General features: G+C 31.6%; 2 protein-coding genes across 2 annotated transcripts in view; one reads left to right on the forward strand and one right to left on the reverse strand.

Annotated features, from left to right (window-relative positions):
• On the forward strand, positions 1–12,855 carry LOC124353924 (1,5-anhydro-D-fructose reductase-like). The gene is made up of 7 exons (XM_046803987.1): positions 1–261; positions 1,410–1,574; positions 2,179–2,383; positions 3,522–3,768; positions 5,702–5,870; positions 11,094–11,191; positions 12,648–12,855. Exons 1-7 carry the CDS (start codon positions 127–129, stop codon positions 12,688–12,690), a joined length of 1,062 nt encoding a protein of 353 aa, XP_046659943.1. The 5' UTR covers positions 1–126; the 3' UTR covers positions 12,691–12,855.
• LOC124352660 (DNA replication licensing factor Mcm5) overlaps positions 12,133–26,604 on the reverse strand; it is a 27,812-nt gene continuing 13,340 nt past the window's right edge. The window contains exons 6-15 of the mRNA XM_046802228.1: positions 25,554–25,635; positions 24,573–24,822; positions 23,508–23,701; positions 19,385–19,525; positions 18,506–18,682; positions 16,460–16,575; positions 15,164–15,292; positions 14,359–14,501; positions 13,512–13,639; positions 12,133–12,792 (exon numbers count right to left, since the gene is read on the reverse strand). Coding sequence (XP_046658184.1) covers positions 12,691–12,792; positions 13,512–13,639; positions 14,359–14,501; positions 15,164–15,292; positions 16,460–16,575; positions 18,506–18,682; positions 19,385–19,525; positions 23,508–23,701; positions 24,573–24,822; positions 25,554–25,635 — 1,462 coding nt within the window. The 3' untranslated portion in view covers positions 12,133–12,690. The remainder of the gene's footprint in view (positions 12,793–13,511; positions 13,640–14,358; positions 14,502–15,163; positions 15,293–16,459; positions 16,576–18,505; positions 18,683–19,384; positions 19,526–23,507; positions 23,702–24,572; positions 24,823–25,553; positions 25,636–26,604) is intronic.

Genomic DNA, 26,604 nt, shown 5'->3' on the forward strand with positions numbered 1-26,604 from the left:
ACTTAAAATTTGTTGTAGCAACCAACAACAAAACAAAATCACCTTTTATTATTTACCATTAACACAACAAGCACCACAATATATATTAATAAAACAAAACCAGTAATATTTCAAGTCAGTGTCTGCATGTGCAGTATCTTTCAGCCAATGACAAAAGCAGCAACTCGAGCTAAAAATATTCAACTTGTCAGTAAACCTATGACTTCAACACTGCTCTCATCTGGGCATTATATGCCACTGTTGGGGTTGGGTACTTGGCAGGTATGTTGGAATTAAGATAATCAAACATTGTCAAAGCAACCGTCAGGCACATCAACATAAAATGAAAAGTTTGCAACATTGGTAGAGGTTGTAGTCCATCTATTTTAGTGGCCAGGAGGAACAAGAATAGAACTCTACACTCACCAGCACATCTGACCAGGTCAACTTTTGTTTGTTTTGTACAACTCATAGTAATTAGTACATTCATTAATTATCTCCAAATGACCAACAGAGGAAAATATTTATGTAAGGAATTATTATTTGATTAATTAATAACCAAACAAATCCAGTTTCCATAATTTGTAATAGGATGCTAACCAATAATTTGTTTACTTAGTTAAAAGTTTGCAGGTGTAACTTGCAGCTCTTACATAATTTTATTTAATTTCATTTTTAACCATAAATATTTTTTATAAGGTAAAACATAAAAATTAAAAGAGTGTGCTAAACTATAATAAATCTCTTTGATTTTACTAAGAATTTATATGTCTATTATACTGAAAATTCCAAATTATTACAGTTAAGTAGTGAAGACTATGAAATTTGTCAAGTGTGTAAATTGAAATAGATAACACAATAAGTCCTTCTAATAAAAAGAATAGATATTTAAGTGTAATGATGGCTTGTTTAAAATTACTAGTTTAATTTATATCCACTGATATATATTTGTTTCCAAGTTCATTTTATCCAAAATAGAAACTAGAGGTAGCTCTACGGTTATAATTTGCCCTCTAGCAATTTTCACTTGTGGTTGATAAAATAAAATAATTCAATACAATATGTTTAAACTTCCTCGTACTACTCTCACTCTGGTCAGCGTAAATTACATTGTTCAGAAGCAAGGTTAAATATTATTGTAAATTTTCTTATGCTAACATTAATATTATTATTAAATATTATCTTAAACTTACTACATGGCATCGTTAATTTGTTTTGATCAGCCAAGTGTATCTGCAAATTCATTCACTTTATTGTAAAAACAATGGATTGAAAAAGGTTTAACAATCAGTCCAATAATAATTTTAAATTTATGTATTTATCCTTAGCAAAATAACTTACACTACAAAATTATACTTGATGATTTTGAATTTAACCAAGTACTCAGTAGTTTATAGAATTTCCATGATTAATATAATTGATTTGTCCAGTCTTCGCCTGGAGAAGTTGAGCAGGCTGTGGTTTCTGCTCTCGACGCTGGATACAGACACATTGACACTGCAACTTTATACAAAAATGAAAAAGAAATTGGAAATGCCATTCAAAGTTGGTTAAAGAAGGGAGGCAAAAGGGAGGACTTATTCATAACGACCAAGGTACACTAATGAGTTATATAATTATTGACACTTCAATTTTTGTTGAAATATTATTACAGTAATAAGTAATAATTTATTATTACTGTAATAGTAGAATGAATGGTGGTTCAAAATGTAGTGCTCAATCATTATTTGATTTGATTCAATGTTAAAGTTAAGAGAAGGCTTTACTAATGGTTATCTTGATTTGAACCTCATAAAAACAGTGTTGTGTGTTTTTGGTTTTAAAATTAGGAAATATGTTTCAATTTATAGATTAGATTAATATGCTTCCAAAGAAGACTTTGTTCTTTCAGTATTGTTTTAATTTTCTTCAGAAAAAATTACAAACATTTAAACTTTATTCTCATTATTACAAATTTCTACTAATTGTATTATTTCTACAATGAAAAACTCAAATGTGTTTGGTTGCATAATATTAATATAATTAAATTTTCGTATTAATATAATATGATTAAACTTGTATAAATTTCCCAAATATCTTAATTATATATTCTAAAATAAGGATGTAAATCTTTTAAAATTTAACACTGTTCTTGTAGACTGTAGAGTAAACCTCAGGTAGTTTTACACTAACAAACTCATATATTTAATCTTGATGCAGCTACCTCACATTGGTAACAGGCCAAGTGATGTGGATACATATGTGACAAATTCTCTGAGGAACCTACAAGTGGATTATCTGGACCTGTACTTGATGCACATGCCCTTCACATTCAAACCTGATCTCAGTGGCGAAGCTCCCGCTAAGAACCTGGATGGGACCTTCGTGTTGGAGGATACTGATCACATTGCTATTTGGAGGGTGCGTAAAATGTTTTATCCTGTAATATAGCCACGTTATTACTGGCTTTCTGAGCTGGCGTTCTTTCAACCCCAGTTTTAACAATCAAATTGGTTGGGTCTTTTAAGTCTCCAATGTTTTTGAAGATATTAATTCTCAGTAAATCTCATAAGGATTTTTCAAACACCAAGAACTGGAGAACAAAAATTTAAAACTGAAGATAAAAATTTATCTTACAAACAGCTCGACTGAGTTCATTGGCCAGCTTGGAATGACAGTTCATTCCAATCTGGGGGCCGTACAAAATTAAACAAATTCATAACTCCGTTATTTATATGCCTAGAAAAAATTTGTTTTATACAAGTGTAGTTAAAATTTTGCATTTATAAAATAAACCACATTAATATTCAGGTTGTCACAAAATCTACCTATTCAGAACGATCTGGAAGAACTATTTACAACTTCACGTAAACTTGAATGGTGTTCAAATGATCAAGCAACAGTTTTTGCCTTTTATTTTATTCATTTTGCAATGTCATTATATATTTTCACTGAAATTCGTCTGCTAGAGCTTGCATCATCATTATTTTCTTCAAAGCCAGTCAAAACGCTTGCAGATGACTATCATTACTATATACTTGTTGCATCAATAAAAAGATTTGTAATTGATACATATTGTGATCTGTAATTTGTTATGCAGCATGAAATTAAGAACTGCTTAGCAGCACTAACAGAAAACACAATGAGTTTCCAAATGTGAAACTCAAATTCAAGGATAACACAACTTGGTCATACAAGTCTCAGTTCTTGGGTATTTAGTCCATTGCAGCAATTAATTATACAATGTATATGTAACCTTGATTTTCAATGCTCAGCAAGTCCTTAGACATACTATTTTTTTAGTTTAGCGATAATATTTTAGTCCTTATGCTAATTCGGCCATTGTTATAACTAAAATGTAATGTTTCAGTTTTCTGTTTAACATCGGTTGACTGAAATGGCACTCCATAGCAAGGCTAAAATATTTCAAGAATTTAATGAGTTGTGTAAACAATGTTTCAATATGGTGTTAACTCATAAACAGATGCTAGAAATAATATTTCTCACAAGAAAACTTTCCAACATTATTAATCTTATTGGAAAAAATTATTGTTCTTATACAGGAAATGGAGAGAAATTAGTAAAGAGTGGTCTTATCAGGTCGATTGGAGTTTCCAACTTCAACGGTGATCAGTTGGAAAACATTATTAAAAATGCAGAGATACTGCCCTCCAACCTACAGGTTGAGCTTCATGTAGCATTACAGCAGCCTGGACTACAGAAATTATGTAAGAAATACAACGTCACAATGACTGCTTACTCACCTCTTGGTTCTCCTGGTGCTAAGGAACACTTCAAGAACAAATATGGGTAAAATAAGACCTTACATAACATAGCAGTTATTTTAATTTTAAAATAAGCCAATTATGTTAATACATGGTAACTATAATGAATTCTTTGGATACGTGTCTTTTATCAAAATCAGAAAGCATCAGCAAAGAGATTTCCCTTTATACTGGTTAAGTACAATGTTTTGTTTCATGACCAGGTCAAACATATTAAGAAATCTAAATTAATTATAACTCCTGCATCCATTCTGTGAGAAAAATATTTATTCCGCAAGCGTCTGCTTCTAATATGAACTTCCAAGGTCAAGTAATAATAACATAAGTTACGAGGAAACCTTCAATTGTGTCTTTATCAAGCGTTGAAGGAAATTATACAAAATCTTCTACAATATCTTAGCAGCTCTAAAAACATGTTATGTTCTATTCTCCTTCATCATTACTGTATATTGGACCAAAATTGAGATCACTGTCCTAAGGGGCTGTCCCTTAATTATGCAATGTTAAAATCAGACTTTTCAGACCATCCCCTTGTAACGATAATACTAAGCCCTCTCAATAATCATATAACGCTGCTATCAATAACCCCTCCTAATTTATATTATTATAAATATTTTAATATAATAAAAACTATTTTAAACTCCTAAAACATGATTTATTAATAAAAAACTAGCATTCCACAACTGTAGAACATTGTTTTGAATAGTTTGCTGTTTCTTTCTCGTATGTGCATTTTTGTAATTTAAAATCAACAGTTGAAACAGTTTTTCTCTGTCTACATTTTAACTAAAATCTAAGTGCAACTATAACGCTTGACAACCACTGCTCGGCACAGACTCACTGTACTGTTATACTCAACTGTAATGTATATGCACAGCTGTGAACTGATAGATGATTCAAAGTATATTTGCTTTTGTCAGTCACCACACATCTATCTACATGTCTCCTACCTTGATGGACCAATCTTTTACCAACTTGCATATTTGAATTTATGATAGAAACAATATTTACCTGCAATGTTTTGCAAAGTTATATCTTTGCTGCCAAGTGCCTATGAGAGAGACATTTTCTCCAAGGTTTTTATTAAATACTGGCTCAAATGTTAAACTCCTAATCAGTCAAAAATACTCGAAACAAAGCAATTAATTGTTGAGGTTTAATAGCCCATAACGTTGTGTTAAACCCCTTCTCATCCTACTCCATAACAACGTGTAACGGAGCTAAAAACCTTCCTTCCACCTGGGGCTTTACATAATTTAAAGACAGTTCCTAATGTATAATACACAAAAATTGTAAAAAGAAGAGTAAAACAAGTTCTTGAAAACTAGCATTACAATTAAAACATTGTTGACTGATTTCAATGGTACACAGTCTATCTACAGAAAAAGTACAATTTGTGTCTAATAACAAAACTGATGTGGCTAACCTGAGTTATTTAAAGGTGGAACAGCCTATAACAGGCAAAGAGTGTTTCACTAGAGGAAATTAATTTAAAAATATCAAGTCAAAAAGTGATAAAATTACGAGTATTGTATATTAAAGTTAATTTGCATTTATTAAAAAAACTAGAAATATTTTTACTAAAGTTTAACACTAATAGGTGTGAACTGAAAAACCTAAATAATATTCACCAGTTGTGTATGCCTGAGAATTAAAATTAAAATATTTTGTAGGGTTCCCACAACACAAAGCGTGCCTTATTTTATAGCTTAAGTATATAAAATTCTCCTATCCAATCTTTTATTCTTCCCTTGAGTATTTTCAGGCCAAGTTTGAGGTTAGCAATGTTAAAATGAATATGGCATATTATGTTTGAACTGATAATAAACTCAAAATTAAGTACTGTACTTATAATGTAATTTCTCAGTAATGATTTTTGGATTTTGTAATACATGTAAGTTTTTTATTGGCTTTACAGCAATACCTATTTTAAATATAACTTTTATGATTTATTCCAGAAAAGATGACATGGATTTCCCGGACATCCTAAATGATTCAACAGTTACTGACATTGCTGCTAAGTTGAACCGCACACCAGCTCAAGTACTGCTTAATTTCTTGATTCTACAAAACATAGCAGTAATACCTAAAAGTGTTAATCCACAAAGAATACAAGAAAACTCTCAGGTATGTAATAGCTAAACCGCAGTTATTCTACAATTGATATAAGTCTGTAGCACTTTCAAGCATGAAATTAACCTCCAAACTCTGATCTCTAGTAGGTATTTAAGAATTATCTCCAACATCTATGCAACAAACTTTAAACACAATGTTGAAAAGCTATGGATTCGAAGCGACACCTGAGCGCCGGGCTTAGTTACATTTTACGACTCCCCCAACATTGAGTATTTTGTCCATTTTTAGGAGTTTTTGACATAACACGTTAACCTTCATTTTATGTTTAATAAATAGAGTAAACAATTAAAAATGTTTACAAACGTCTCAACTAATGTCAATTTGTCAAATAATTACAACATATTACCACTATCACACAACATTCTACGAATAAACATTGGAAAACACTTTGTAAAATATCAACATAACCATTCCCAAACTTGTGTATGATACAAAGCATGTGGCGTCGAAGTATTTTGTGAAATGTCCACAAGATGTGTAATAGGGTTTTTGCCTGTATACATGGCCTCAAGCGATTTGCACAATACTTGCCGTTGGATGTTAGAGTGATGTTGGTGAAAACTCTAGTTTTACCTCACTTCAATTACTGTGACGTGGTGATCAATGACATGACTGTTGACCTTTCTAATAAAATTCAGCGTGCACAGAATTATTGTATTCGGTTCATTTTCAACTTACGACGTGATGATCACGTATCTCCTTATTTTGAGCAATTATCCCTATTAAAATCCAAAGAACTTAGAGATCTTCGTGTACTTAGTCTGTTGCACTGTTGCACGCACTAATCCACAATGGTTGCCCAAAGTTTCGTTTTTATGTCTGATATTAGTGCACGTAGAACTCGTAGGGGTGCATCTTTATTATCAATTCCAATTCATAGGACAGCCTTATATAATAAATCTTTCACTGTTTCCGCATGTCGATTGTGGAACGCTCTCCCAGACAACATCAGAAGTATTGACAAGCGTGATCGCTTTGGGGCGGAGGTTAGGGCCTTTCTGCTGCGGACTCGGCGGGAGTGACGGTTGGTGGTTCTTGTGGTCACACTTGGGGTAACTGTATGTAAGTTGCGTGGATGGGGAATGAATGCTGATTAGGATAGGATAGTTTTATTAGTTGCCTGTTGCATTAAAGAGATTTATGTTATAGTTTAATTGAAATGGTTAATTTTAATTATAATTGATATATATTATTATGTTAAATCCAATATGTAATTAATTATTAAAGTGATTTAGTTTACGTGTCAGTTACAATGTTGTAATAGGGATGATTATATTTTACTATGTTTGTTTTGTTTGGAGGTTAAGTGGTAGAGAGGACTTTTAAGTCCTAACTTCGCCTCTGTAAATAAAGACATTTTTCATTTCATTTCAAGATTGTACCACCAACTGGACAGCTATTTACTAAACATGTAAACAATATAACAACTGATACAACAAAAATAAAACGGATGATAATACGAAAACGAGTACACTCGGGCAAGGCGTTTGTTCACAAAACTAGAGTTGCACAATATATTTCGGGCATAGCGGTTAGAAGGTTAAGCAGAGTTCCTGATATTTTCAAGTACAGGATGAAAATCCACAAGGTATAAACAGGGCTGTTACTGTTTTAATGAAATGCATTTATTGAAGCTGCGGTAATTTTAGAAATCTTATTATAAATCAGAATCCATTTCATCCAATTTGCTTGAAAAAAAAGCTGACATCAGTGCACAACTTGTTTTTGACAAAATTACTCATTTTCCTTACATAGTTGATTTAAATTTCTTTTAGTTGAAACTTAATTAAAAAGGGTGATCATGCATATAGTTTTTTATTCATTGGAACTGGTTGTATTGTTAAAAATTAAGGCAATTTTAAGTTCTGTTGGAATGAAACTAAAACAATGATATCATCAATTCAATTTAAATTTAACCATCTAAATATCGTATTACTTTCTATTTTAAAGCGGTTTCTGTTTAATTTGGACAATTCCAAAATAGCAATTTTTATGTTGTTTAGTTTCCTATTAAAGAATTAGACAAAGTTTTTTGAAAAAAGTGTTTTTTCAGTAAAATTGTTTATTTTGTACTTTTTACATAAGTTGTGGTAAAATAATGCTACTGAAAACCTAACAGGTCTTACCACAGATAGATTACTTTTGTACACCCAAATCAAATTGAGTACATGAAATTCAATGGTAATCAATTTTAGCTAATCCTTTTTTTAATACATTACAGCCTGTGCCTGATCATTTGACTATACTATCAGTGCTAAAGCTAACTCAAGCACAACATTGCTGTCTGTTTATTGATTTTCTTGAATACAATCTGGTGTACAAAATAAAGAGTTCTGTTGGTTAATCCTAAAAAAATTCGCTGGGACCTGTAATAAAACTTAATTTTGAAATATTTTATCGACTGTTGCCATATATTTGTAGTTATTTTTTTTCGAAAAGATGCATTGTCAAGTTAGAATACCGTAAGAGCTAAGCTTTGAATTAGCAATTATCAGTAATTTGTGTCAATCAGTTGTCTGCAAATAAACTTACAGTAGAACCCCTCAACAATTTTACAGTGAAATAGTCAAGATATGAACTTAAACAGTATAGACTTTTCTTCTTAGAGGAGGATGGGTTTATTATGTAGGGAACGCCCTAGGCTTCTTCGATTTGCCAATAACGAACAGGAGAAGCTTGTGCATCTTGTTTATCTGCGTTGTTGCAAGGAGTGACTTCTATCTTTCATAAGTTTTGTTCCTGCCACAGCGCTGTGTTTTATTTGTAACATTTTAAAGTTAAGCCCAGTCTCTTGATATTATAAACTTGGCAACTCATTGAAACAATTCACAATTTCTTGGAAATTCACTGAAAACTCTGTAGCAGCTTCAGCATAAGCAGATAGTTTTTCACCAGAAACATAATTCCATGATAGGTTTTCCAGCAATCAATACAGTCCTCACTAGCTGTGAACTCACTTCTGGCTTCCTTTTATTTGAGAAAAATTATTGTCTTTTCTTTAAAAATTGCTCTAGATGGAGTTCCGTTTCTTCTTTCTTGACAAATCAACATACAAAATGCGTTATCAAAGCAGTTCAAGTCTAGGTTTTTTAGTGTTTTGCAATTCTTAAGAGTGACACCTCTACCAGTAATACTGAATCAAGGGAAAATCGTCAACTCACACCTAGAAATTACATATGCATGGATGATGAAACGTTTATTTACTTATACACTCCTAATTTTATAAGATGTTCTCTCTTGAGTATATAGAGCAGAATGGGTCCATGACTTGCATTTATTCATGCCATGTCATGTCAAACATTAAACTTGTGTTATTACTGTAAATTTTTGACATGTCACACTTGCATAGCGTGCAACTCATGTGTAGAGTTAAGACTGTTTTAACCCTCGAGCTGGCAGTTGAAATGTCCTCAAGTGGCAGGCCATTTTGAGGTGTTTTGCAGTAGTATCGGTATTTAATTTTTTTAAATATAATTTGATTATAAACCTATATGTGTTATATATCATTTTTTCACAAGGAAATTTACTTTTTAGTAATGCAAATGAAAACCCAAAAATAAAAAAAAATTATCACTCTTTTACTAAGTTTATTTTCAAAAAAATTTATGTAAAAGAGGTGGGGGTGCACGTATAAAAGACATATTGTATGAAAAAAAATATTTCCAAAATACCCAAAATGTTCAAGTTTTATATAGCTTTTGAAAATGTATAGTTTACTACATTTTTTTTAATTAAAACAATTATGAAATACTCTAAACTAAACAAAGTACAAAACGGCTAAATTCGTTGCTATGGATACGACTGTATTATAAAATTCATCAAAACCTTATTTATTACTCGTAAAATTCATAAAACACACTAAAATATAGAACAAAACATGCTCTACAAAATAAAAATATTAATTGAATAAAAAAATACAAAATAAATAAATAGATTGAGGGGTCTGGCAATTGTATGGTAGTGCCAGAAGGACCCAGTATCGGTGACAGTCTCGATAGGCCTACTTCACTTGCAGCCTCTGTTAGGCCTATGCCTGTTCCCAATGGGCTAGGGCATCGAGAGTCATCACTCTCAAAATCATCTTCTGGTATATAATTATCACTACTGCCAGAAGAAAAATCCATTACACTGTCAATATCATCACCGTCATGCTGCCCGTCAGATTCATGTTCACTGTCTGCATCTGAATTAGCTACGAGTTCTCTCAGATCAGAGGATTTGTCTGTCTAAGTTTTCAGACATTTCTAGGTTATGCAGAGCCTATAAAAATAAATAAAGAAGCTTTATATCATGATCATCGCATATGAAAATGATCCTAATAACTAAAACTATCACAACACTGCACATAGCCTAGATTACAAAGGCTCACTAATATCTTTTTTTCACATATATTTCTTCATAAAATCACAAAATAAACTGATGAAACACAATCTACGAGAATTTATACCCATAAATAAACACACTTATTACATAAAAACACTTATTTCATGTAATAAACTTACGTTTTAGATGGACAAGAATAACGCGACCGGGTAACAATACAACAACAATGGCCGACTGTTTACAAACAACTCTCGTTTTCAATAAATCATAGTTACATCCTGGCTGCTAACAAAACAAAACAAAATACATCGATCAAATCAGCAACTATTTCTGTTCCAGTGGTATATGAATCATGGCAGTTTAGTTCGTGTATTGATTATAACAAATGTCAAACGGCTATCTGAAATAGTTGTACAAATATTTTATAAATGCACTCATTGAGGAATAACACTGCTCTCCTAATTGGTCATAAGGTAATTAGTCTTGTTTAAAGTGTGAGGAACTTTACCTCTCTTCTCTTCCAGCTGGTTAAACTGTCCAATTGTTATTCTCACAGAGAATGCTGCTCACAGAGAATGCTGCTCACAGAGAAGGTCTGTGTTTCAGTATTTCTGCATAGAATAGCAGAACTAAAGTTTGGTTCTTGCAAAGACCATGAAAAATAGGATGTACAAGTTTAACCTGACTTCATTGCAGAGGGCTCCACAGCCTATTTTTCTGTTGTTGGAAAAAACATGTATGCAGTAATAATGAATAAAGGAACCATTAGGTTATATCATAATTCAACTGAATATATATTATTGCAAGTAAAATACTCTTTAACAGTAAGCAGAACCCATTTAGTTGCAAAGATGAATATCCAACAGTACCAGTATCTTGTTTCTATTGCAGATTTTTGACTTTGAATTATCAGCAGATGACATAGAAAAATTAAGAAAACTTGATAGGGGCCAAAAAGGACGAATCGTCAACTTCTTATTTTTTAGTGGGTGAGTAACATTAGACCTAAAAAAAATATCTTTATATATTGTTAAGTGTATCTTTTCGGTCTTGTTCTTAATTTCACTAATTAAAAAAAATGACAACAAAATGTTAGTGTCACTTGTAATTTCACTTAAGGATGTAACTAACCAAACAGTGAAATTTGATATTTGTTCTCTCAAATTAATAATCCCTAAAAATGAAATCAGATACATACACGCTGTGAAAGTGCTGTTCTCAGAAATGGACAAAGCAATGCAGGGTAATATTAGAAATTGCTTGTCACTCATCACTATTAAGCAATTGAACAGTGTTGCTTAGTACAATAGCTTAGAATTCCGTTTCTACATTGTTGCTCTTAAAGATATTATTATGTGTTATATATAAATTGTATATATAATTATATGGCTATTTCACAATTTGTATTGTCATTAGTGAATGTCCAGGTAGTTCACAAAATATCCTGATAGAAAAGGGTATGTTTATGTTTTATTTGTAATTTAATATATTGATATTGCACGCTGTGCAAAGTCTGTTTGCACCATATAATGAGCTAAGGCTCATTTTATGCTGCAACATAAAGTCAATAAAGGAATGTGTTGTATTTAGTAATAGTTGAGTAAGGGTTGGAAGGCAAGGAACTTGTTAGTTTGTTAACATGTGTGAAACAAAATCAAGTTTATTTCTTGGACGTTTTATAAAGATATAGCATAGGTACAAAAAAGTTTGGTAAATACTTTGTACTTTGTTCTCAAAATGTGGATACAGTGTAAATATAGCTTTAATAGCATATCCAGTTGCAATTGCAACATTCAGAAAGTAAAAGAAAAAAAGCAGAGTAAGTAATTCCCATTTCTCTTTATTTTATGCTTAATTTTACTCAATGCTCTAGGAAACAAATATATAAATAAATAAATTAATTAAAAAGGTTAAAATAGTAAAAACAACATTTGTATTTTCATATTTTAAACATTTTACTGTTCAAAATCAACATAAACAATCCAAGTCCCACAGCTTATCCATATGCGTATGTTCAATAAAATTCAAAATAATAATAAAAAGAGGTGACAGTGTAACAATATATTCCTTAAAAGTTTTAGAGAATATAAAATTTACTTTTTTACTTTGTTTCCATGTTACAATGAAAATTAGAGTAGGTGATCATGAACTTATATTACTATGAAAACAAATTTTAAGGTTTATTGGTACAATGTACAGATTTATAGTGAACCCAAAATTTGAGCAATTGAAAAAACTCATTATGGGCAAGAAATTACAACTAAAAAGTAACTTACACCAATAATTCTTTTAAAATAAAATATTAAAAAAGCTTTTGATAAAATTCTATACATAGTTCTTTAATTCTTTGTAAATAAAACTCCAAAAAACAAGAAAAGGTTTTTAAAACTTAAGTAAAGTTTATTAAGGACCTATAAACTGGTTGTACAATATGAGACGTTACAGTGTGGAGAAACATTCGGAATATCCATTCCGTAGTGAGCTGTGACTACTGAAGACGGTACAACATCTTGCGTTGCATGCGATGCTGCAGTTCTCCTCGTCTAATCATCGTATGGATCACTTTGTAGATTGCACGCTCTGGGTATTTCTGTAAATTTTCAGTTTCCATTATCAAATTTGTGATGAAATAAATTTCTTTTAGAAATATTAATTAATTTGTATTACTTTTACAACTGAAACTATAATCTATTGAAATAACTGAAAACTGCAATATGCACATGCACTTTAGTAGTTGTCAAATTGAGACTGCTGGTGAGACTTGAAATGAGACGGACTCCCCCTCCCCTCTAGGAGGGTTTAGCTCTGGCTGATAATGTTACACAAATTAGCTTCTAGTCACTAATAATTAATTAGACTTATTTATTTTAAATATAATTTCATGTTACACTGAGGTCTTTACAGAGGAGATTTGTAAGATTATATCTCTATTGGTTTCTCTAATTTGTTTATTTAAATAACTAAAAATTACACAAAAGATTTGTATTAAAATTTAGATACAAGTTGCAAACAGTAAATAATTTATATCGTCAATAACTTATCTTTGCATTGTAGAGAATTATACTCTTTACTAAAAATGGATATTAGTTCTTTAATTACATTTGTTAATCGTTGAACTAAAATTTAACAGGAAACAAACACAAAATCCAATAGCAATTAGTTTAGGGATTTAATTTGTTCTGATGTATTTATTGTGGAATCAATAACCAGTATTGGTCACAATGTACTTGTTAAATTACACAACATCATTGAATTCTTCATACAATTTTCATCCAAATTTCAAAAGTAACAAATATATTTTTAACAAACCTGTTTTAAGAAGTCTTGCACAATATTATGCTCAGAGACCTGAGAGCCAATTGCAAACCGTCTCTTTAGTTGTTTTTCTATTCTAGTTAAAGCTTCTTGGTCTTCTTCAGTTGTAAATCCTTCCGCACCTGTACACAGTTTAATCATCGTCATTAAAATTATTAGCAATACATCATATTTATATATCTAACAACTTCCCTGCAGCTCCACATTGACGAGTCTGCTGCAATCAGTCTGTTAAATGTTTGACTTACGTAAAGGGCAAATTGTACATTTTTATAAATCGCAAGAACATGCTGGTGCAAGTTAAATTTCCAAAATACCCACACATTACGTTTAAATTTATTTGATAGATGACAATATATTATGAATATAAAACTTTGCAATGCTCTTTCTGCTAAATAAAATAAATTAATACTGTTGTTAAATTTGAGAATAACATTAATACATTAAAATTACTGTTTGTAGACAATGTCATAGATTTGTCTAACCAATGGCATTGAAAATTAATAATTTTACATGATATCCCAATGACAACACCAAATTCATACAACATAATGGTTGTATATGAAAAAAATGTGTATGAGAAAATTAAAACAAGCAAATGTGTATGAGAATTCCTCTACCAGTCAGGAGAAACACAAAGTACCACTACATAATAATGCAATACATGTGCATCTCACAACAGTGAATTTGGTGTGTTTGATTACTTAAAATTTTCATGTCTAATCTTTTGTCACAGATTTAGACTCTTGAAAACGATGACAGTTTTTTTTACATGCAATAATGGCAAATATCCATATCCTATTATCCTTTCAAATCATCATGTTAATAAAACAAAACTGACCTGCAAGACTGCCTGACATGGCAGCGTCTAAAGTTGAAACCTGGAAAAGTCTGAGAGCTTCATCAACGTGTGTTTCCGTCGCAAAAGCTTGTAGCTGCATCTTGGCCAGAGACTCAGCGATACGGATGACTGCCTCAAGTTGTCTTGACAATTAATTAGAAAATCAGTTACTGTACTAACTACAAAATTCATGTTTAATTAAGTAGTTTTAAAATGTTTACCAAGCATGAACTAAAATAGAAGCTGATTATGTGTACGACAATGACTGCCCCAAACCTGATAGGAACCTAAATCACCTAATCAGTGTTCCCAACTTCGTGACTGGGCATCCACAATTAGTCTTAAAAAATTTGTTACGACTCTCAAATAAGTTATGCTTGAACATATTACATATAACAACCAAAATTAAAACACAATATAGCAGGAAAAATATGAAAGATTATTCTTTTCTCTAGCCTACAGTATAAACAATAACAAGTACATCATATAACTAGTATAATAATTGTATAATTTGTTTATTGCATTAGTACGATTAGTTATTGTAATATGATATTAGAATACTACAAAATAAATTGCACAATAATAAAAACTACAATTTCTTTTTAATTCCTGATAAAAAAATATTAATTCGATTTATGGTTAAATAAACAAGTTCCACCCCAATGGAATATTTTTAAAAATTTTCCTGATAACATCTATAGGCCTGACAAACAAAGTTAAATACTGAATCTGAAACAATAAACTACTTCATGAGATATAATATTCTGGGAAGTAATGACAAGTAAATGAAGGTGAGTTGGCTCACCTGACAGTGATAGGAATGGAGAGCCGCTTCTCACTCTCAATCTCGTGAGCGTGTGTGCCTCCACGCATCAATACATATCGGTTCTTCAGTTTCTCTCCAGCAGCCTCTGACATTCTTGGACCACACCGCCTGCCACATCAAGAATAAATGATACATGGCCAAAGTAAAATAAAACACTTATAGGTGAGTTATCTAATTTTAAAATAGAAATAAATTCACTATATACATTTGATATGTACAGTTTCGAGCAATTTGATCATCATTAAAAATTAGGCGGTTATTATATTCTGGTACAATCTTTTAAGCACTATCTCTGTAGAAATTTGCCATTTGCAGGTGGAACCCAACTAGCACAAAATTTGTAGTTACCACACTTTTCCAACACAACTGTTCCAAACTTCATGAACCAAACAGAGAAAATGTTACAAAAGTTCTGTAATAGTACATCTGCAATTCTCTTGAATTGTATTATTGATTTTCAATATCAATTCTAAGACTAGGCCTACCACTGTGGTCCACATCATGTACACAGGTATTGTAATTTAAAATCCAATGCACCATTTTGCCTCACTCAACATTTTTTTGGACACATTATATCACAATTGATGATCAATTTCAATTGATTTATGGTATTTTGCCAACAATACAATATTAGAGGATGCATCTTACAAAAGTGGCAGAATTTTATATCATAAAGCACTTCTAAACATGCCACAGAAAACAAAGTAGGAGGAGTAAAGTCAACATGCTATCTGGAATATGTACTGAGTGTAGGAATGTTTGGATACCCAGATGGTGTGATTTTCTAGTACTAACCACCACAACGATATGCACAATACATCTATTACTTTCTGGACAGTCCTCTGAAATAAAGGAATCAACATAATTGACTTTCGTATAATATATGAGAAAATAGCAAGACATATACAAGCTTCAGTCATTCGTCGATACATGCCTCACAGACTGGCAATAGAGTAAAAACATTTGAGATATAAAAACTCCACTTTAAACTAATTAAAACAACACCACAAGTCTTAGTAAGTTTTAAATTTAAATAAGTGTACATAGCCAGTACCTATGGTATAATAAACAGGAAGAGGTGAGGAAAGCTCCCTATTGTGAAGATAATGATTTAACCTACGATACGTCATGATTGAGAAAGAATACACAAAATATGCAAGTTCCAAATATATGAAACAATTTATTTAGATTTTTTTTGGAGTTTGAAGGTCAAGGAAAGTCAGGATTGCATTACAATTCTGATATAAACTACTAATTATTCTCTGTTGATATTACCTCCTGCAATAATTGATGTATTTCTTGATCAAGTTAAGGGAGAGTTCACCCGTGTCTGCTGCTTCAGAAGTTTGTCCTGCTGTCAGGTGGACATTCATGATGTGTTTCGCCAGTATCTACAAGGGCAGAAAATATGGTTTATTTCAGGTTTATATTACAGCTGGAGTAAAAATAAGTACACAAAAAAGATTGTTAAACATATTAAAAATAAACATGAAATTTATTATTATATATGTGTTAAAGTAGGTTCTTTCCAATGGAAACTGTCCAATCAACCTTTTAAAGGACGAAGGTCAAGTAATATTAATTTTGACATTACTTATAGCTTCAGACCAGGGAAGGCATAAAGCTTAAGGGAAGACAGAATAAAGAATATTTTCAATATTTTATTCCACTTCCTCTGATTCCAAATTAACAATTAGTAGTAATACTGGTGAAATATAAGTAGTTTTGCAATAAAACTTTATAAACTCCATTTTAAGATAAAAATGGTTTTTCCTACACCATTTAGCATTTTGTTGAAATAAGTCAGAATAGCCTAATCTCATTTATAGTTGTTGTCAAAAAGTAAAAAAAAAAATTAAATATTGATTGTAAACATAGGTTTGCTTATTTATTTAATTTACAACATAAATAAAATAAATGTAACATTACAGAATAATATATAAAAAATGTAAAAACTATAAAGGATGATATTAAAACAAACTGATATTTTACACATTGTAGCACTAATATTACAATGAATTTTTTAATATAAACAATTTGAACTTAAAGACTGGCAATATTTGAACTCATAATCTACTGTGAGCAAGAAACCCTTGCATGCTTGGCCCTGTTATACTGATTGTATAAAAAATAATAGTCTTTGTAACTCTCAGCTGGTTCCTAACCACTACAATTTAGCCACTCAGAAATAACTATTAGAGTCAGGAAAATACCTTTGGCTAATTTTAGACAAATACCTGACCTAGATACCTTATACAAATCACCAGTTACACACTTTACACTGTATTTAAACAAATAAAAAAAAACACATCAGTAGTAGCCTACTCAAGTTATTATGGTATTCAATAGTTACACAGAACAGAATGATTACAACGATCAGATATTGAAGTTTGATCAACAATAAATGCAGTAGTTGAGGATGGATGGCTGAGGGGTATGGAAATATCTGTCCATGGTATCTGTGAATACAATGAAAATTAAGTGACTCCTTGGCCATGCTTTAGGAATCTAATCAGTTAAGGATTTGGCAACATCAGAATATCTTGGTTGAAAATAATTAGGTTACTGAATATGTAATCTGTTATTATATCAAATGTTGCAATATAATTTTCAACCATTATAAATAAATATATTCTGATCAAGAGCTGTTCTTTCAGTAATTATTTAACTGAGTACATTATCTTTTAACTTTGGTTGCAGGACAAGAAAGTCTGGATATGTTATTTGATTAAAACTAAAAAAAAAAATAAATAAAATTAATTTGGAACACAGTTTTTTTAAATGTAATTAACAAGTGTAATTCTCTGAATGACTTTAATGTATCTAAAAGTAGCTACGACAGCCAACTACTTGTTTGAATCATAGGAATAAAATAAGGGCAAGCAAGAACTTAGCAGATTACCCTACAACACCGGACACAGAAGACATTTCACCTCAACCTATAGCATATGAACCTTTATGAAAAAAAAGAATTAATATAAAGAAATGAACATTTTTTAACACTGCCCGATTCCTTCAGAAAATGAAAGAATAAAATTTGAAGAGTTTCTTGAAAAGCTGGCTGTTAATCAGACATGTTATCCAGTAAATAGTTCAATAGAGAACACAATGTAACCAACAACTCTGACTCAGACACTAGCTCTGTTATGAAACAATCTTTCCCTAAGAAACTGAAACAATCCAGTCATGATTTTTTTGTCTCTGTCTGTTAGTGTGGAAATGAAACTTTTATCTCATTTAAGACCTGTGTCACTGTCTACATGGTATCTCTGTAATTACTACAAGCACTTTAATCAAAAAAGTAATTTATTTCATACTCACCACATCCCTTTTTTCATCATGCTCGTCTTTGACAATGAATATCATGTCGAACCTGGACAGAATGGTTGGCATGAAGTCGATGTTTTCCTCTCCCTTTGTGTCATCCCAACGGCCGAACACAGAGTTGGCTGCAGCCAGCACGGAACATCGGGAGTTGAGTGTGGTCGTGATTCCTGCCTATAACATCATCCACAGATATATAGTTAAACTTTAAACCTGATTCTTCGGTTTATGAGTACTATATAAGAAAGAAATATAACAAAAAAACGAGATCAAGACATATTTATTTGTATCTCATAGTGTAGAGATCATATTTAAAAAATGTTTGCTATCGTACATCCAGATAATGGACACTATAAAATATTTTTATTTACAAAGCCGTAGAGAACAGTGGTAGCGGGAAGTTACGATACGATTAATAAGAAACAAAATCAATATTAAGTAGTAGAAAGAGTATAGTTTCTGGAAACTTAAGACTTACTCTGATGTACAACATTTAATTTAAAAATGCATAATTTAAACATGTTAACTGCCATGGATTCGAGGACAGGGGCTGATATGAGCCACACTGGCGGTACCTTTAGGAACATATACCACGGTATTCCAAGCAGAAGTGATAGCAATTGAAACAGGTGCCAGAAGGCTACAACCATGTGTTAGGTTATAGTAGGCTATAACACAATAACTTTGTGAATCTCAAACAAATTTTCACACAAAACAAGGACACTGTCCAAATATTATGAAAGGTCAGGGACTGATTCCTTGCATATCACTCAAAACTACTTGAGAGTTACAGAAAGCCTTTAAGAACTGCAAAAAGATGTAACACATCACCTATCTCCCTACCTTTTATACAAAAAACTTACAGCAACAGCATACCTTGGCAATAGATATGGTCTGTTGTTCCATAGCTTCATGGATGGCCACTCTGTCATCCTCTCGCATCTTGTCGAACTCGTCAATACATACGACTCCACCATCAGCCAACACCATTGCTCCACCCTCCATGACGAAATTGCGCTGCAACACAACACTTAGCAATGAACACAAATGTATAATGGGGATAAAATACAGTAACTATTGATTTGTCCGTTCAGATGGCCCCTCGCACAAGCGTCTTCACAGTGAGTCTGTGAGATAGTTTAAACTATTTTAAGGCGATCATCATTACTAAAGTTCAAAAATACAATAATTGTGCTCTCTCAGTTCAGATAACATCAGCGTCTTTCCATTGTTCTACCAGTAGTGAATTATGTGGCAGATAATCTTAAACTAAATTCAGGTGGTCATTATTACTGAATTTAACATATTCACTGCTGAAAATGATGCTCTTTGGTATTATGATAGTACTGCGTTTTATATGATAGGTGTCCATTGGTGCCAAAGATCAAGTTTGATTACCGCCATATTACCCATCATCCCTTCATGCTTCAGTTCAGCTATTTAGTCACACCATACAATGGTGTCTTAATAATTATCTGTGGGATAGGAAGAAATTACCTTGAAGTGATCTGCATTACTGCAGTTATAAATATAAACAGTGAAAAAGTGTAAGTTTGTATTTCAGTTCAGATGGCCCCTCGCACTAGTGTCTTCACTTTGAGAGTCTGTGAGATAATCTCAAATTATCTTTAGGCGATCATCATTACTGTAATTAGAGGTAGTTGTAAAATTTTGTCAGTTCAGATGGTCCTACGCACTATTGTCTTAACAGTGAGAGTCTGTGAGATAGTCTAAACTATCTTTAGGCGATCATCATCACTGCAAATAGTGAAACAGTGCGGAAGTTGTAACGTTTTAATCAGTTCAGATGGCCCCTCGCACTAGTGTCTTCACTATGAGAGTCTGAAAGACAGTCTAAACTATCTTTCGGCGATCTTCATCACAGCAAATAGTGAAAAAGTGTGGAAGTTTTAACGTTCAATCAGTTCAGATGGCCCATCGCACTAGTGTCTTCACTATGAGAGTCTGAAAGACAGTCTAAACTATCTTTAGGCGATCATCATCACTGCAAATAGTGAAAAAGTGTGGAAGTTTTAACGTTCAATCAGTTCAGATGGCCCCTCGCACTAGTGTCTTCACTATGAGAGTCTGAAAGACAGTCTAAACTATCTTTAGGCGATCATCATCACTGCAAATAGTGAAAAAGAGCGGTAATTGTAATGTTATGTCAGTTCATATTATATGTTCTATTGTCTTCACAGTAGTCTGAGAAATAGATTGTAACTAACTTGAGGTAACCATCATTACTACAGTCAGAAACCTTTACAACTTTACAATAATAGAGTTGAAAACTAGAATATTTTAATATATACTACATTTAGATAATAATTTAAATATACTACTATTAATTTTATTCTATGATATGTATTTAATAATAAATTATATGACTCATTGAACAAGGAATATGGATGAATTATTTGTTAAGACAGCTACTTGAGCGAGTATTCTCATGTACAAGCAACCTGTTTCTGATATACAATGATTTGTCTCGTTTGTTTACTAATACTCTCGTAATTCAAAACTACTAAATAAGTCCAGATAATTCCAAAATTATTAATAAATTCAAACCTATTGGACAATTTCAATAATTTAATCACAACATTACGAAATATTTCAATCTAAATGTCTTTTGATGTATTGTAACATGACACAATATATAATATCCTCATCAAATACAACATTATTAAAATAATATATTGCTACTTCATTGAGACTTAAGTTGTATTATGACAGTTTGTAGAGTAGTTGTTCTTCGTTAAGAGCTGGCTGTACCAGCCTCTTCTGATAGACCCATATGAACAATGTTACACTTCAAACAATTTTATGACTATTTTTAATTCGATGTGGAAGATTTCTATTTTATAGATACGATAAATACAAATCCGAAAATTCGTTAGTTTTTTCCAACATGTTATCAATTACTCAGAAAAAATATAAATTGCTTGTTCTTAAATAGCATTTGGATGCATATTAATAACATGTAAAAAAAAAGAAATCTTCCAAAATTCTACAACCTAAAATAAGGGCATAAGATTGTTTGAAGTATAACTTTGTTCTTATAGGGTAAAACTCAAGGATGTTTCACTATACCATCTCAGTTGTACTTATATACCTCGAGTTCTTGTACTGTGTTGAGATCACATTTAAATAGGTTGTAGATGTTTGTGTTTTATCATGTTGAGTTTGTAAAATAATCCTGCCCTCTTTCGTATTTTCCTAACAATCTCTTGTAAATACTGCAATATATAAGGGATGAAATATTGTATATTTTGTGAAGGGTCTTAGCCAAATCTCAAATCCACCAAATCTTCAACAAAGGTTATGATCTGGTGGATTGATCAACGGCATTCAACATTCAAATCTGCGAAGATCCACCACGTCATTAATTATCAGCTGACCAACAGTAAAAAAAATTATTGATCGCTATTACATGTTTTTGCCGTACTTTATAAAATAAGTTTTGCTTGCAGTTAGTATTTTCTATATTGATGTTTGTGCAGAGGCGCAAGGCTGCTATGTTTATTCACAGACGGCGACAGTTAATCAGCATTATGCAAATTACTGATTACAAAAACGTAATTTTGTTGCATTTTGTGTATTAAAACACGTAGATAAGCAACCTAATTAACAAACTATCATACTTTTGTAAATAATATTTTACTTGCACTTAGTGAAGGAAACAGGATTTTTTCGGACATTTGCCATCATTCAGTGATACAAAAAAATCAGTAACATTACGTTTAGAGATTTGAAATCTGGTCTCTTCTTTAGGTAAATAACCAACCTAACTCATAATTACAAACTAGGTTAAAATAGAGAAACCATACCAGAGCGTAAGTCAGGAATCACAACCACTATGTTGTGTGTCAACTTCACTAACTCATGCACTTAATAAAAAACTAAACACAACACTAATGATTAAAACTGAACTACAGAATACAGGTCACAATAGGTTTGTATTCGCCTACCAACCACCTACAACTGCTGTAAACATGCCATACTATGTATCCTTATTTTACTTAATTTTATTATGATGGTGATTATTATCATAATTATAATTTGAGGGTTGCTCCTAAGAAAGAAATTTAGTTTTTGATAAAATAATTAATGCACTTTATTTGAAAATGTAAGGAGACACTCATAAATAATAATGAGAAAGAGTCTGATCTAGATGATTATTTGGGTCAGTGCCAAAATAAATTTAAGATACTCAGATGGATGTGCTGCACAATGTAAAAAATAAGAAAAACTAGTATTAACTGATGCTATCATAAGCAAGATTTTGGTATAGTGACATTTTTCTACAACTGCCCATGGAAAAAAACCATGTGATGGAGTTGGGGTTCAATGAAGAGACTGATGAAAAAACAAGCCTACAATGTTCATATTAAGGCCAAATTTTAACGCCTTTCCCACTCTATGAATGGGTAGTTGAAAATTTATCTGGAATTAATTTTACCTTCTGGAAAAATTTAAAATTAATGTAAAAAATAACTAAAAAATTAATGAATTTAAAAATGTATTGGCAATTTTCATAATCTACGTGAGGACTACCTTTATACAAAATTTCATAAAATTCTGAGGTGGTCATGTACATCCACTATGTTGATTTGATACGTAATAACCCTGTTATTAAAATATAGCTATTTCTACGAACTCTGCAAATTCCTTTATAATAAAAGTCTTATTATTTAATTAATTTTTGTACTCACAGATAGTCTGCAAAGGTTTGAGAATGATAGAAATTGGATTGGTGATGATTTTGTTTAAATTATACTTAGGTTAATAAAAGCTATTTTCAAAATTGAAGAATTGGTTTTTTATGATTCGGAAACGGATCCAAGATTCAAAACTTTTGGATTTGCCCATCACCATTGAATATAATTATAAAATGCACAATTTATATAAAATAGTTGGTCATGTAGACCTAAACAAATCTAAGATTATTTGGCTTAATTAACAACTAAATAGAAATGTAAATAGATAAATATGAACATACTGTGGCAGGGTCTCTGGTGACAGATGCTGTGAGACCAGCTGCGGAGGAGCCCTTGCCTGAAGTATACACTCCCACAGGGGATACTTTCTCTACGAACTTGAGCAGCTGGGACTTGGCAGTGCCAGGGTCTCCTAATAGCAGCATATTGATATCCCCTCGTCGTGTCAAGCCATCAGGCATTCTTTTACGGGAACCTGCAGTAGATTTATTAAGTCTTAGAACAAGGAAACCAAACGATACTGAAGTATAAGAATTAGTTTATAACCATGAAATTTCATAGCTGTTACTTATATCAACATATGTCTATAAATTAGTATAGTGTAAATATTATTATATTGCTGGTCGAGGATATCAGTTTATAGTAATTTTAAAGGCTTTTAAGAAGATGAAAAAATATTAATTAACAACTCACATTGTGACCATGAAAAGAGAATTTAAATGATTTTTTTTAAAAAGTTAATACCTTGCTTATTTTAGGAACATTTTTAATATTTTTGCATTAAACAACTGATTTTCTGTGAATATTTCAACATGAAAAATATGATAATAGTGTGAATCATTTCAAATACGAACAAGACTAAATAAGTGTGTGCGCAAAAGGATGTCACAAACTTCTGTGTGTGATAGTATCCATCATTCAAACAAAAAATAGCATATAAACATAGGTTGAGAAATGTCTCGTTTAGCCGCTAGAAGCCATTTTGAATTTTTATCTATTCTGAATCTAAAACTAGTGAAGCTCAAGAAACCAAATTTGGCACATTGTTTTGACTAGACAAGAGAAAAAAACATCCTTTTAATATTAATGAAAATAACAAATATTTTCTTGAATTTCTCTCTTATCTATTTAAACTTAGGTGCCAAATTTGGTTTCTTTAGCTTAATTTATTTTACAGATAATGACTATTATACAAAATGGCATCTAATAGCAAAACAAGACATTTTTCTTCCAATGTTTACATGACTTTTTTGCCTGAAATGATTATTACTATTTGACACAGAAGTTTGTGACTCCCTTATGTGGACACCCTGTATATACACAAAAGTATCCAACAAAGCAATAACCTCCAAACAAGAGACAGGTGATGGCTTTCTTGATATCAGCTGAACCGAAGATGCTGGGTGCGATGGACTTGGACAATCGTTCGTAAATGTCGGGTGACGCTGCTAGTCGGCGGAACAGATCCTCCTCCTCAGGAGTGACAGCACCCGTTGTGGATTTCCCCGCTCCTCCATCATCCACTTGAATCCCCACCACTCGCATATATGGTGCCCGCACACCCACAATCGACTTTTCCTTGCCACCTCCACCTCTCTGCCAAAATGGAATAAAACTTACGATACATTCAAAATATTTCTTCAATATCATCTTGATTGCATAGTTGTCACACAAATCTGTATGTATAGGTAAAATAAATCTGCAATGGGGATTATTCTCAGTTTGTTATATAAATCATAAATTAAGAACTTAAAACAAAAAATTTGAACAACTAATAGCAAACATCCTTTAAAACAATCAAGTCATAAATATCATTCTAACAATTCAACAACAAATAAAACAGTAGAACAAACAGGAAGTATTTTGATATCACCAAGATGAAATGGGTGTCTTTTTTTAAGGGTTTTGGGATCATGCAATGGGAATAAGAAAGGGTTGGATTAGTTCAGGGATGCTTGTATCAATTTACTATTAATACAGCTTTAAATAAAAGGTATTGAGACACAGTCCTTTTTATAGTTTAGGTAATTAACTACATAATTAATTTTCCAAAACTATATTGTTCACATATCATTTTGGTCTATCATTTCTCACAAAAAAGCTCATCAACACTGCTCAAATTACATAACATTTCCAATAGTATTAAATTGAGCAAGTTGAAAAAATGATTTAGTAGTAACAAAATGCAACTAAACGTAGATATAGTACAGCACTAACAAAGAAACATTAGGAACAGCTTACCTTGTGTGGCACAGTCACAAATTAATATCTTATTTAGCTATTGATATAGTTTTAAATAACAAATTGTAATGGATAAGATAACCTACCTTAGATTTGGATACTTTCTTGATAGAGAATACGCCAAGGATAACAACCCTATTGCCTGGAACTACTCTTTCACAGAGATACCTAATGAGACAAAATCAAAGGTAACAGGAAAAGCAAATAAAATAAGTCTAAAATAAACAAATCACAAAATTAAATAAGAAGTGTAAAAAAGTGAAACATATAAAAATTCAAATATTAAATAAATTATATCACACTTAAATTATAGAAATGAGTTAGGCTTCCAGCAGATAATATGAAAACTAGTTTTAATAAACCTAATGCAACTGGTTCAGCAGTACAGTACAACTTTATTTAAACCTCATCAATGAGGTTTATCCAAATTAGTTTTATAAAGTGAAAGAAGTCCAACTTTTAAAGAATAAACAAGATTTGTTAAATTTCCAGTGTGAAAATTTGTTTGCAAAATAATGTGTACAATATGTGTACGAATGTTGTAGCTCTGAGAGCTTGATAATTATAAATTTGGAAGGTGTAAATAACTGGCTTGGGACAGACAACAGCATTGATTTGATGACCACCATGGAAATTTTGCTGGAGCCAAGGAGCAGCTAAACCGACTGAGCAACATTTCGAAACTTCTTCAAAGGAAATGATGACCTTAAAATGTCCGCATGATCGTATTTCCAAAAGGCATTGTCAATGTTAACAAAAAAGATTGAGATTTTTTTTAATGAAACAGTACACTACATTTAATTTTACTTGTTACTTTGTTTTCTCTACTAATCACTGTTAAACAAAATAATAAATTGAGTCTCTTGTACCATTATTTTGTAACAAATAAATTCCTAATTATCTGTAATCTGTTGTTTTTACTGAATTCCTAGTTTACCCGAATTGTAATGTATCTAAGAAGACCACTAATTTAATCTCAAATATCTATTACCCATCAAAACCAATTCAATGCAAATATCTAACAGCAATCCCATTATAGTAACTGTATCCATTTAACAACATAGCAAATAGAATATGTAATGGTCATAATTTTGTCACACAACTATGCCTTGTAAGATATGACTGAATTTGAGCAGT

This window comes from Homalodisca vitripennis, chromosome 1, assembly GCF_021130785.1.
Source record: "Homalodisca vitripennis isolate AUS2020 chromosome 1, UT_GWSS_2.1, whole genome shotgun sequence".
In the NCBI taxonomy this organism is placed as follows: Eukaryota; Metazoa; Arthropoda; class Insecta; order Hemiptera; family Cicadellidae; genus Homalodisca; species Homalodisca vitripennis.

Coding starts and splice junctions, on each gene's coding strand:
- LOC124353924 (XM_046803987.1), top strand. CDS start 127: ATGTGCAGTATCTTTCAGCCAATGACAAAAGCAGCAACTCGAGCTAAA. Junction 1,575..2,178: donor ACTTATTCATAACGACCAAG/GTACACTAATGA, acceptor ATCTTGATGCAG/CTACCTCACATTGGTAACAG. Junction 3,769..5,701: donor CACTTCAAGAACAAATATGG/GTAAAATAAGAC, acceptor GATTTATTCCAG/AAAAGATGACATGGATTTCC.